This window comes from Jaculus jaculus, chromosome 17 (assembly GCF_020740685.1).
Source record: "Jaculus jaculus isolate mJacJac1 chromosome 17, mJacJac1.mat.Y.cur, whole genome shotgun sequence".
Lineage (NCBI taxonomy): Eukaryota > Metazoa > Chordata > Mammalia > Rodentia > Dipodidae > Jaculus > Jaculus jaculus.
The window spans coordinates 66,672,193-66,685,791 of record NC_059118.1 but is presented as its reverse complement, the minus strand read 5'-3'; the positions used below and the strand labels follow the sequence as shown (position 1 = coordinate 66,685,791).

General features: G+C 48.3%; 1 protein-coding gene across 1 annotated transcript in view; it reads right to left on the bottom strand.

Moving 5' to 3' along the window:
• Slc22a23 (solute carrier family 22 member 23) overlaps positions 1-13,599 on the bottom strand; it is a 169,481-nt gene that overhangs the window by 108,214 nt on the left and 47,668 nt on the right. Inside the window, exon 3 of the mRNA XM_045136494.1 lies at positions 11,294-11,448. Within this exon, the coding sequence (XP_044992429.1) occupies positions 11,294-11,448 (155 nt within the window). The remainder of the gene's footprint in view (positions 1-11,293; positions 11,449-13,599) is intronic.

Sequence of the window (13,599 nt, the reverse complement as noted above, 5' to 3'; positions counted from 1 at the left end):
CGTGCAACCGAGCAAGCTTTCCTGGGCCACAAAAGCAGCCTTTTCTAGAACTCATCAAAGGCTCTGCCAAGGGGAAATGAAAACGGCTCCAAGCACACAGTAGCAATTTTCCTGTCCTTGTGTCCATGAAGGCAGTTAGTTCCAAGGGCCTGCGAGCTGCCCTCTCGCCTAGGGCTCTGTGCTGTCCCAGTCTGTCAGGGAAGTGTGACTCTGGGAACATCACGTACCAGGCGTACCCTCAGATTTCCTTCTCAGACTCCATAAGGTTGGTGCTATGGAGGTTGACCATAGCTTTTAAAATGACCATATGGATGCAATGATGCACGTCTTTAATCTAGCACTTGGGAGGCACAGGTAGGAGGATCGCCATGAGTTCAAGGCCAGCTTGAGAATACACAGTGAATTCCAGGTCAGCCTGGCCTAGAGTGAGACCCTACCTCGAAACAACAACAACAACAACAACAAAAAAGTCAAACAAACAAACAAAAAATTGACCATAGCCCAAGTCTGGTTTTGCAATTTAGAGAATCACCAGCAAGGGCCATAGTCCGGAGACTGGGCCAGCAGGAGCTGTGAATTACAGAAACAGAGAGCCTGCCCGCCTGCCAGGAAGTTGGGAGGACTCCAGGGCAGGGCTGGTTCCATCCTTACAACCTAGGCAAGAAGCCGAGGATATACCCACTCAGCCTTGGCATGTGTGGCTCTGACAGGCCGGATACTGCCTGGGGATTTGTTCACACGCAGAGGGAATGCTCCTGCACAGGGGACAGGGGCCACACATCCTGGAAATCCGGTGCTGTTGTCTTTTTACTGCTGATGTTTGTTAGGTATGACAGCATGTTCTTAGACCAGCAATGAGGGTAACTCCTGAACTGGATTTTTTTTTTTTTTTTTTTGAGTTTTTGAGACAGAGTCTCACTCTAGCTCAGGCTGACCTGGAATTTACTGTGTAGTCTCAGGGTGGCCTCAAACTCACAGCAATCCTCCTACCTCCGCCTCCTGAGTGCTGGGACTAAAGGAGTGTGCCACCATGCCCGGCTTCCTGAACTGTTTTCACAATAGTCCTTTGAAGACACAAGAACTGACTTGCTGCTGTTCTGTTTCCCATGAGAGGATGCACATCCTCACAGAGGCCATGTCACGGCAGCACCGGCAGCCACCCCTTCAGGAAGGCCGGCAAAGGACACTTGAGGGCACGGCAGGCAGTGCCTTACAGGTAGCACCGTTTCATACATCAGCATTTAAGAACATGGGCCAGGAAGCCAGCGATGGTGGCACAGGCCTGGAATCCCAGCCCTGGGAAGGCGGAGGCAGGAGTGCTGCGAGTTCCAGGCTGGCCTGGGTTACAGAGTGAGCGAGACCTTGTCTCCAAAAATGGGGCACATCTTGAAAGTGACTACTACTATTCTCTTGTAAGTCTATTTTCTTAGCAATTAGTGGCTCATTCTATGAATGGTGGACACGCAGGGGGACACAGAGAAGAGCCAACTCCCCCCCAAGGTTTGTCCCAGGAGAACTTTCTAGATCTGATTAAGACATTTAAAATGAACTAGCGGGAGCTCTGGGCGTAGGTTCAGGAGAGCAATAGGAAGCAGTTTCTTGCTCCCTCCAGCTGAGCACCTCCAGCCTCCTGTGCAGGGCGGAGCTGGGGGGCCGCCCTCAACCCGTGGCTCCTCTCTCCTAAAGATTCCCAGCCTGCTGTGAGCCCGGGAGACCCTCACCTGAGAAGATCTGGTGGGAGAGGAAGGGGCTGATTATGGCAATGGAGGAATCAGGCTTTCAGCAGAATGGTGACAGTTACAGTCCATCCTGTCACACAAACATGCCAAGATCCACCCATTTGTCTTAAGAAGGGCGATCACATCCACCAGCACTGGGTTTATCACTGTTTATGTGTTGTCATGGCCATGTGTGCACATCTGCACCTTGAAAGGTAGTTGGTAGGGTACATGGCAATTAATCGTGCACTGTATGTCAGCGTGAGCAACACGCCACAGAGAAAGTGTGGCTGCTGGGCTATGTACTTCAGTCTTTGCGGTAAGATGTGGGAAGATGTCTCAGGAATCTGAAGGAAAACATCCTTACTCATTTGCCTTTCAATTACACATTTTTCTACACCATAATAACAAACATCTACCAACCTCAAGACTGTTTTCTCTTTTTTTGAATTTTATTTTTATTTATTTATAAATATATTTATGTATTTACTTGTGATTGGGGGAGAGAATGGGGTACATTAGGAACTCTTGGTGCTACAGACGAACTCCAAACACATGTGCCACTTTGTGCACCTGGCTTTACAAGGATACTGAAGAAGTGAAACCAGACGTTCAGACATTACAAGCAAGTGCCTTTAATCACTGAGCCATCTCTCCAGCCCAGGTTTGATTCCCTAGTACCCACATAAGCCAGATGCACAAGGTGGCACATGTGTTTGGAGGCCCTGGTGTGCCCATTCTCTCTATCTGCCTCTTCCTCTCCCCCCCCTTAAATAAATAAATGAATAAATATTTATTTAGAGAGAAGGAGAGAGAGGATGGGTGCACTAGGGCCTCCTGCTGCTGCAAACAAACTCCAGGTGTGTGGACCACTTCCTTGTGCACCTGGCTTTACATGGGTACTGGAGAATCGAACCCAAGTGGTCAGGTTTTACAAACAAGCACTTTTAACCACTGAGCCATCTCTCCAGCCTCATTTATTTATTTATTTAATTTATTTTTAATTTTTATTTAGTTTTTCAAGGTAGGGTCTCACTCTAGCCCAGGCTGGCTGAGAATTCATTATGTAGTCTCAGGAGAGCCTTAAACTCACATCAACCTTCCTACCTCTGCATCCCGAGTGCTGGGATTAAAGGCGTGCGCCACCATGCCGCCTATGTATTTTATTTTATCTTATTTTTTCTCAATATTTGTTAACATTTTCCATGATTATAAAAAATATCCCATGGTAATACCCCCCCCTTTCCCCTTTGAAATTCCATTCTCCATTATATCCCCTCCCCATCTCAATCATTGTACTTACATATATACACTACCAACCTCAAGACTGTTTTCAATGTGGATGAGTCAAGTATGAATTATACATACTCAAGAACGGTTGGAAAGGAGGCTGAGGTAGGAGGATCACCATGGGTTTAGGATCACCATGGGTTTGGGGAGTGAGTTCCAGGTCAGACTGGGCTAGACAGAGTGAGACCCTGCCTGAACAAAACAAAACAAAAAGAATGGTTGGAATGGTAAATTTTTCATTATGTATATTTTACAATAATAAAAAGGTAAGTTGCTCAGAAAAATACTTCAGAAGAGAAAGTATTCTGGGATTGACATGAATTAACACCTGGGCTTGAAAGCATTCATATCACATTAATCACTAAACTGAATAAAAGCCGCCTTTGCCAGAGTTACCTCCGACCTACCAGGCAGGAGTTGCTTCATCCAGATGACAGTGTTCCAGGTCTTGCATCACTTGATAACCTGCTGGCCCCTTCCTTGGCTCCTTATTTACCAGCCTATCTGAGTCTCAGTAACTATTTAAGCCTTCCTTCCTGTCTTGCTCAACTGGTTCTTCCAATGCCACCCATGATTTTTCACACACCCAGGCCCCGGGTGATCTCAAGTATCCCAGCACAGCCTCAGCTGGCACCTTTATGCTGAGGTACACGGACCTGCTCCTGACTCTGAATGGTAAATCACCAAATGAAGAAGAGCCCATAGGGCTGGAAAGATCACTCAGTGGTTAAAGCACTTGCCTGCAAAAAGCCTGAGGACCAAGGTTTGATTCCCCAGAATCCACGTAAGCACAAAGTCATGCATGCGTACCAGGTCACGCATGCTCACAAGGTGGCACACGCATCTGGAGTTTGATTGCAGTGGCTACAGGCCCTGGCACACCAATTCTCTCCTCCACCCCTGTCATTATGAAAAGCCCAGAGATTCAAGTTCAAAACAGTCATCAACCCCCTCCCTCACCCCAGAGAGGAAGGCAGCGGTCAGCAGCTGCAAGACTGGAATCTGGAATGAAGTGGCATGGCTCAAGCCCTCACCCCATCATTGGGAGAAGACCCGCATCTTCTCAGGTACCCATCTGGGCCATCTCTCTGCCTTCTCCTCATTTTCCGTCAGGTAGGCGATAAACCCTTCCTTCTTGGAATCTCCCTTTCCCCATTCCTGGGCCCTTACTCCGGCTCTTCTCCTTCCTGCCTGCACACGGTGACCCCCACCAGCTCCCAGCCTGCTGGCCTGCTACCCCTGTAGTCTGAGTGACCCCTCCAAGACAAAACAGGCATCGAAAGGTTTTCATTTCTTGCTCGGGATCCCAGGAGTGGCCTGACAATATTCTAGGGTCATGGATGACAGAGTCTCCATGTGCTGTCCGAGCCTTCTTCCCAGGCTTTGCTATTCCAGATTCAAACTCCAGCCAAGCCCTAATGATCCACAGTACCCAGAATGCACTAGGCTCCTCTAGCTTTTGAGAGCCCACATGGGACAGGGAACATGGGCATCGAAGCAGAGAGGTCTCTTTCTGAAGCTCTGTCACAGTGTGCTGACATTTACTCCCTGAGCTCTGAGTGTCCCAAAGGGCAGGAAGACGTGTCAGTCTCTGCCACCCCAGAGCCTGACAGAACCCAGCGTGTGACACATACCCAACTCGACAAGCTGCTACTTCCCGGGACCCCACCTGCTATGCCCTCAAATGTCTACCAAGTGAACGAGTGAAGGAGGGAGGAGGTCCCATGTGGGTCACCAAAAACTAGTTGCAAACTGTTGGAAGAGCTTCCCTGGCATAGCACCCTGATGTGAACGAGTTCTGGGCAGGGCGGCACAGCTGGGTGGCTTTGCATCATTGAAGTTGTTTTCCTCTCTATCTGCTTTGCTTCCTTGAGACAATCTCTTTCTGAAGGTGGAGCTGTTGGGTTTGGTCAGGACGACACACGAGAGAACCCCAGGGCCTCTGGGTCTCGGCTCCCCCGGGTTACAGGCATGCATGACCGTGCCCAGCTGTGTGCACAAATGCTGGGAACTGAACTCAGGGCAAACCAAGCCCTCTTAGGCCCTCATGTGAGCTCAGCAAGTGCTCACACCTGCTGACTGTCCCCCCAGCCCCCTCAGTTCTTTTTCTGCTGATACATTGGCTCTTTTGCTGTTCACAATTTGGCCGAAGCTTCTAAGGGTTAGTAAATGACTGACAGACCTCCACCTGTGATTTCCCAACCATGCCCATTTGAACCTGGGGAAAACCAAACTTCTTTTGAAGTTTAAAAGGAACAAGTAAAAATGAGATGGTGTGCCAAGGGCCTACGGTAAAGTCTGACTGACATACCCAGAGCAAAGGCCGGCTGAGCTGGTCCACGTGGAACGCAGACTGCAGCCCAGGCAGCCTGTGCTGTGCGGCAGCCCAGGTATCTGTGGGTGGACAAGAGAGAAAGAGACCGTCGGGGCACACATTCCCACAGAACTGCCTTCCCCCAAATGCAAGGCAAATAGTTGTTCCCCAGAAGTAGTCGAGCATAAGATAGCTGAATCTGCTCCGACTGGCCAATCCGTCCCCATTCATTCTCTCACTCCACACCCCACTGCTCACCGCATACTGTCAGCCGAAGAGAGAGGGAAAAGGGGACACTGTGGTCGTGATGACTGTGAATCCTTCTGATGGGAATAGAAGGTCCAAAATTTTTGGCAGCAGAGATGAAATACAAGCAATAAAATAACAACAGTTATAGGACTTGAGAAGAACACAGAAGTGAAAAAAATACAGGACAGGAATAAAAACTGTCACCCTACCCCGGCACATCTGAAATTATTCCACCCTTTGCCAAGAGCATATAAATCCATTAGTGTCATGTGAGGAAAGGAATGATGCTTCACCTAGAGCAAGCAAGATTTTTATATATTGTTTAACCAGCTAAGTCATGACTTGGATTCTAGGTTTGCAAAGTCATCAGTCACTTAGTCACCTACAACATTTCTGGTCACTGATTATGTGCAAAATTCATCCACTTATTTAGGCCTGACAAAGCTTAAGAAGGGTTATAATGAGGACACCCTTGGAAGACTTTTGCAGTAACATTGTTCAGCTGTTATGTGACCAGAAGAAAATGTTACTTAGTCATATTCTCTGGTTCCCCTTCAGGTGAGGGCTTCCTACCTGCAGAAAGTAGTGCTCATGATCGCAAAGTGGAAAAGAAGAATCCGGAGGGGGTGTGGCCGTACAGACGGAGAAGGTGGAGACAACGAACAGAGCAATGTTTAAGAAGTACTTCTGTTAAAATAACACAGGCTGGGGCTGGAGAGATGGCTTAGTGGTTAAGGCGCTTGCCCGCAAAGCCTAAAGACCCAGGTTTGATTCCCCAGTACCCACATAAGCCAGATGCACAAGGTGGCACATGTGTCTGGAGTTTGTTTACAGTGATTAGAGGCTCTAGCACTTCCATTCTCTCTCTCCCTCTCAAGTAAGTAAATAAATAAAAATAATAAAAATTTATAAATATGGGCTGGGGGTGGAGCACAGTGCTGGCACTCTTGCCTGGCATGCACAGTGCCCAGGCTCCATCCAACCCAAGCAAAGTAAGACAAACAAGGAAAAAAATAACAACAACAGAGGAAAAAAAAAGAAAAACATACTATATCCAACACCCAATCAATTTAAAAATCAATAATCTTAACTTATGATTTTTTCATTTTTGACTTTTTTTGTTCCAGATAGGCCTCATTACATTGCCTATCCTGGTTTCAAATTCCTGGGCTCACCCTCCTGCATAACTGGGATTACAAGTGTGTACCAAGGTGTCCAGAGGCTTATTAAGAAGACACATCTTAAACAGTGCTAGATCACGTGGCCTATGACACCCAGAACCCTGCTTGGAAAAGAGTCACTCTGCAGTCAGCCATGGTGCTTGAGCAATGACCACCTCTCCAGCCTCTGGTTGGACGGTTTTTAATAAAGAAATAGAAAGATATGGTTTACTGCTTCTTTTTCTTCTCCCACTGGCTAAGTCAAGAGCTCCACGTGTGTGTGTGTGTGTGTGTGTGTGTGTGTGTGTGTGTGTGTGTGTGTTAGCACACACGGAGGTGAGACAGTTGACCCTGTGACATAGCCCACATGTGTTCATCTACTTCGGTGTCTCATGATGGGTTGGAGGCCGGCAGGCACTGGCTGTGGTCCTGCGGAGATCTGGCCTGCTCTCTCTTGCTCTCACTAGCATACATACACTCTATCGCCGCTGAAGGACTCTTTGGGAAGATGCCAATAATCTCTATTTTATGTCCTAATTACACAACCACTCACCCTTTGGCAACTTGAGGAAAACACAAGTTTAAAGGGTAGAATATTTAACCACCAAGTACTTCAGAACAAAATCCAAAGCAGAGGGGGAAAAAAAAACCCAACAACAACAAAAAACCAGAAATCTTAGGCAGCCTTGTGAAGACAGCAGAAAGTACTTAGCAGCCAGCGGCATTTCGCTCAAGCGTCCTCCCACATGGCAAACGCACAAGAAGTCAAAACAGCAAAAGTCATTGCTGCTCCCACTGCCAAGCTCGGCAAGAATTTAAAAAGAATGAGGTCCAGGTCTGCTCTGAGCAAGGACAGGCCCTCCCAGCTGAGGCCTCACGGGACAGCAAACACTTCTGGGTGAAGAGGGAGGAAAAGCCAGGGCCACCAACACTGTGACCTGCAGAGTTTAATGCTTTTCTTCAGCGTTAAGAACCACTTCGTCCCTGTGACCCGGCTTTTCAGTGGTTCCTTCCGGACAATTTCTAAGGTTCTATCCGGGTACACAGACTGCTTCTGAGTAAAATGGAACCAAGCATGCTAACTAGTAATTCACGCTCTCCTGCCGTGATTTGCTGACAGCACTTCTTAATGCCATCTAGATTTTCAGAGAACGGGGCCACCCGAGCCTGCCACCCATGGTCACCCCAACCCAGCCCACCAGTTCCAGCTCTGCTTGTCTGATTCCGTGTGCCAAGGTGGTTCTGCTATCTCTCACCCAAATCTTCCTAACTGCCACTGTCTGAAGTTCCTTGATGAACACCAAGCCATCTTTCATAGCCTTTTATTTCATCTTAATTGTGTCATCCTGAATACATTTTTAGCTTGGACACTGGCTGACACTTGGACATTTTCAATGCAGTGGCAGGCGTCATAAGGTTTGAATATTAATCCCATGTTTTTCAAATGTCCATTTTTCTTTTTTTTTTTTTTTTGAGGCAGGGTCTCACTCTAGCCTAGGCTGACTTGGAACTCTCCCTGCAGCCTCAGGTTGGACTTGAACTCACAGTGATACTCCTACATCCACTCCAAGTGCTGGGACTAAATGCATGTATGTCACCAGGTCTGCCTTTAAAAAGTTCGTAGTAGTAGCTCAGTCTATTGCAGAAAAAATTAAAGTTACTTACATACACACACACACACACACACACACACACACACACACACACAGTAAATAAAACTATAAAATGGAACAAAGGAGAAATTAACTTGAGGACATGAACATGGTATGAGGAAGGTGACAGGATTTGAAGCTTGTGTTGTCTGTTCCACACAGGAAGTACTTCCAGCAGTACTTGGAAAGTTCTGGTCCACCAGCCCAATATGGCCTACCATCTGCTTCAGTAAATAAAGTTTTATTGGAACACAGCCACAGCTATGCATCTACATATTATGTATGGCTTCTTTGACACTGTAATGGCAGAGATGAGTAGCTGTGAAAGAAACCATATGGCTGATAAAGCCCAAAATATTTACTGCCTAGATCTTTCCAGAACAGTGTGCAAATGTCACATCCAGAGTGGAGGGTTCTCTGCCTAGGACACAAAGGCAGAGGTATGTTCTGGGCTAGGTACAGTCTGCGTAGCTCTGAAACCAAAGAGCCCTATGAAATCCAATGAAAGAACATGCCCAGCCTCATTTTTTTCACAGCAACGGCTTCCGTGAGGCCAATGGCATGACGACCCCAATGTGTCTGCATAGGTAGTTCAGGTACAATTCATGCCTGGGCTTGGCTAGTATGAGGACAGTCCTTGCCCTACTCCTTCAGCCCTGGCCAACCTGACCCATGGATCTGGCACTCTCTTCTGTGGAGGCCCAGGGGTCCTCAGAAGTCCCCAGCCTCCTCAGCCTCAGCCCATCGCTAGCACTTGGCATGCACGATTTTGGAATAGCTGTCCTGGCTGCAGGGAACTGTTCCCTGCTGTTGAACTGGGTTGGTAAGAGCAAGGTCGTGTCGTCTGCCACTTCCTGCACTGCAGCCACCCTCTTCTGTCGATTTGCAGACTGCTGTCCATGGGGAAGGACTGGAAGTCACGCTCCTATGGCAATCAGAGCCGGACAAGGGCACTGCCAGGAGAGATGACCCTGTCAGTCTGGTCTGCCCAGCCTAACCGATGGCAGATTAGAACCACAAGCATTTGTCTAGAAGTGTTCACGCACAAGGCCCATGTTATTTCTTTTTCTATCTTCTTCTTCTTTTTCCAGGTAGGGTCTTGCTCTAGCCCAGGCCAACCTGGAATTTACTATATAGTCTTAGGATGGCCTCAAACCCTTGGCGATCCTCCTATCTCTGCCTCCCAAGTGTGGGGATTAAAGGCGTGCACCATGCCCAACCCATGTTAGTTCTTTTTTTTTTATTTTTTAATTTTTATTAACATTTTCCATGATTATAAAATATATCCCATGGTAATTCCCTCCTTCCCCACCCCCACACTTTCCCATTTGAAATTCCATTCTCCATCATATTACTTCCCAATTACAATCATTGTAATTACATATATACAATATCAACCTATTAAGTATCCTCCTCCCTTCCTTTCTCTATCCTTTATGTCTCCTTTTTAATTTACTGGCCTCTGCTACCAAGTATTTTCATTCTCACGCAGAAGCCCAATCATCTGTAGCTAGGATCCACATATGAGAGAGAACATGTGGTGCTTGGCTTTCTGGGCCTGGGTTACCTCACTTAGTATAATTCTTTCCAGGTCCATCCATTTTTCTGCAAATTTCATAACTTCATTTTTCTTTACCACTGAGTAGAACTCCATTGTTAAATGTGCCACATCTTCATTATCCACTCTTCAGTTGAGGGACATCTAGGCTGGTTCCATTTCCCAGCTATTATAAATTGAGCAGCAATAAACATGGTTGAGCACGTACTTCTAAGGAAATGAGATGAGTCCTTTGGATATATGCCTAGGAGCGCTATAGCTGGGTCATATGGTAGATCAATCTTTAGCTGTTTTAGGAACCTCCACACTGATTTCCACAATGGCTGGACCATGTTAGTTCTTTAAAGAAACAAAACTCATCTAGATGTACGGTGTTGTCACATACTCCTCGAAAGAGTTCAAGTGACAAGTACTACAAACCAATGACAAACTAGACAAGCAGGCTCCTAAGAAACAACTGGGCTCAGTGGTAGAAGAGGGTGACAAGGCTTTGCACGCAAAAGAATGTCCTTGTGCCCATTTCTACTTTGTGTCTAAAAGTACAGGATCATGAACTGATGATACTGCCAGTGGAGCAGGAATTAAAGTGACCTAAGGGAGTTACTATGCAAATTTAAGAAAGCTAGACCCACTTTTATTTTATCTTGCTGTAGATTACTACCCAATGTAGACCTGATTTGTACTCATGCAGTCAGATGAGAGGGAAAGCCAAAACATACCATTAATTACCATCCTGAGCTCCCAGCAGACTTTCCCACGTTGTGGCTGAAGTATGAGCTTAGTGAGGGAAACAGCTCTGCCACAAGTGTCCCTTCTCCTCCCCTGGTGGGGAAGTGGTTGACTTCTAGAAAATCAACTACAAATACACAAAACACATCCACATCTGACAGCAGAGACAACAGAGACAGTAAGCGTGTGCCGCGCCACAGAAAACTCTCCTCATTCTATGACACAGAGCAAACACTACGGACTCTTGCCACTTATCCGTCTCGTACACCATGAGGATTCGAACCAGTGAAGCCCTGACTGTGGGAGTGCCGAGTGCCATTGTAGAAAGGTCTAGGGGAAACAAGCCCCTCTGCATCCGCTTGGGCCAATCCCCACCTTCTCCAAGACGTCACGGAAACTTGCACATCCTCTGACATGCGCTGAGCCCACGCTGGAGGGAAGGGCTGAGCGCACGGGCGTGGCACTGCCTCGAGCCCGCTCTCACAACCCCGAGGCCTGACAAAGGTTGTGCTCTGCAAGCTGGCACCTCCAAGCAAGCAGTAAGCACAGCAGCCACGAGACCCTCCCCAGCCGCCGTATTCTGGCTCAGGTTTAAATGGCTAGTTGTGATGGCTCCTACTCACGTAATGCATACAAGGTGAGAATGATTCCAGCCAGGCAAAATCCCTCGAAGAACCTGAGTGTGCTGAGCATCGTCACATTCACTGACAGTGCCACAGTCAGTCCAAAGACCAGAATGAAGACGACGGAGCACAGCAGCACAGGCCGCCGGCCAACCCTGCGTGTGAAGAGCAGAAGGTGAGGAGTCAAGGTTAGTGACGGTGACAGCAGCTGAGACCCAGTGTGCAGCAGGCACGCCACACCCGTGAGGATGAACACGGCTGAATGTCTTCATCCCTTCCAGACCCACTTGATGAAGTTATGGCCCAGCCCCTGTCCCCTGGAGGACATGTAGCCCAGTCCCCTTATGGTGAAGCTAAGACAGCAGGTGATCAAACAGCTAGTAGGACAGAGAACAGAGATGTGGCCCCGATGCCTGCTGCCAACTCTATCTCTGTGTATTAACAGGGATGGTTCAAGGCGAGGGAAACAGAAACAGTAACAACTCCCCAAACACAAACCCTGACACGCCCAGGATAATGTCTCAAGAAACCCTGACCTTTGAGCGGGTCTGAACGCCAGCATGGCACGGACAGAAGCCTGTGCTTCCTGCTCTGGTCGTGACCCACGCAGCCCAGGCTGGGCTGGCTGCCATTTGCTGCAGCTAGATAACTATAGGGATTTTTTTTTTTTTTCCCGAAGTAGAGGCTCACTTTAGCTCAGGCTGACCTGGAATTCACTATGTAGTCTCAGGGTGGCCTCGAACTCATGGTGATCCTCCTACCTCTGCCTCCCAAGTGCTGGGACTAAAGGCGTGTGCCACCACGCCCAGCACAATATGGATTTTTTTTTTCGAAGTAGGGTCTCACTGTGGTCCAGGCTGACCTGGAATTAAATAAGGAGTCTCAGGGTAGCCTCAAACTCACAGCAATCCTCCTACCTCTGCCTCCCAAGTGCTGGGACTAAAGGCATGCACCACCACGCCTGGCCACAAGATGGAATTTTTAAAGGATCACACACCCCAATAGACAGCTTGAACTGGAAGTAGGCATAGTGGAGCCCACAGGAGAGGGTAGTGGACACAGAGCTGGCCAATGCAAGAGTGATGACCACTAGGGGCCAATGCGCTTGGGGGGTGGTTCATGGGAATGGGAAAACCACTAGTTCCCAGCCCCCCAACCTCCTGCCTTTCTCTTCCTTAGCTCATTACAAACAGTGATGAAACAGCTTGCCATCAAATTAATATTTAACCCACCTGGCTGGGCCTGGAAGGACACTCCGTGGAGTCACTGGGGCACGGCAGATGCTATTTGCCAGGGGAAGGGGGAGGGGCAGACACCCAGGTCTGGCGCCCCAAACACCACTTTAACTGTCCTATCCAGACTTAAGACAGGGTATTGACATTCAAGTGAGGTGCCTGGAAAAGGCAAGGAGTAAATCAAAAGATAAACTCGCTGCTTCCCGGGACTGGGGTGCGAAGGAGAAGGGACGCTTGCGACACACCTCACGGTCCTCAGCGGCTGACACAAATGCTTGACCGTCAGCATGAACGGTGGGCACACCACCATGCACAGGTCACACTCACCGAGTCGTGCACGTCAGGCGGGTGAGTTTCATGGCATAGCTTTTATCTCTCACTAAAGCTCTTTAAAAAGAGAAGTCCTTTCCAGTAAGGCGTAGCCCTGCCCCGCACAGCTGACGGATGCGACGTTAGGCAAAGGTGGGAGGAACAGCAGGTCTGCATTGGGGACCTCCTGAGGTTCCCCCACCTCCTCCAGTCACGCTGGTCCTATGAGGCCAATCCGTGGGCTCCACTTCAAAGCAAGCCCATGATCCTGTCTGGACATTGTAGCCCTCGTGTCCTGTGTTTGGTGCTGTGGTCACAAGGCCCTGACCAGGAAAGACCCCATCCGATGATTTTGTTCTTACCCACCTCACTTACGGACACACATTTAAAACATGGCTTACTTGTCCTCGCAATGGAGGAAGACAGAAAAGCCTAAGCGTGTTTAATCCTGGGTCCCTCCCTCCCCTGAGCAATGGGACAAGGGCTTCATTTTGCAAAGTTAGGGAGAATGTTCATAAATGGACATGCTGGATTGGACACAAACCCCACCCTAATGGCCTCTACCCTCACGCTTCGTTTCTTTCTGTTGTTTGAGGTGGGGTCTTTCTACAGAGCCCAGCCTTGCCAAAACGCTGTTTAGCCCAGGCTGGCCTCAAACTTGAGATCTTTCTGCCTCCAACTTCCTCATGTCCTGTGATTAAAAATATCTATCACCACACTCGAATCCTTCCTGCATCTCACATTCCTGAGGCCCAAACACAG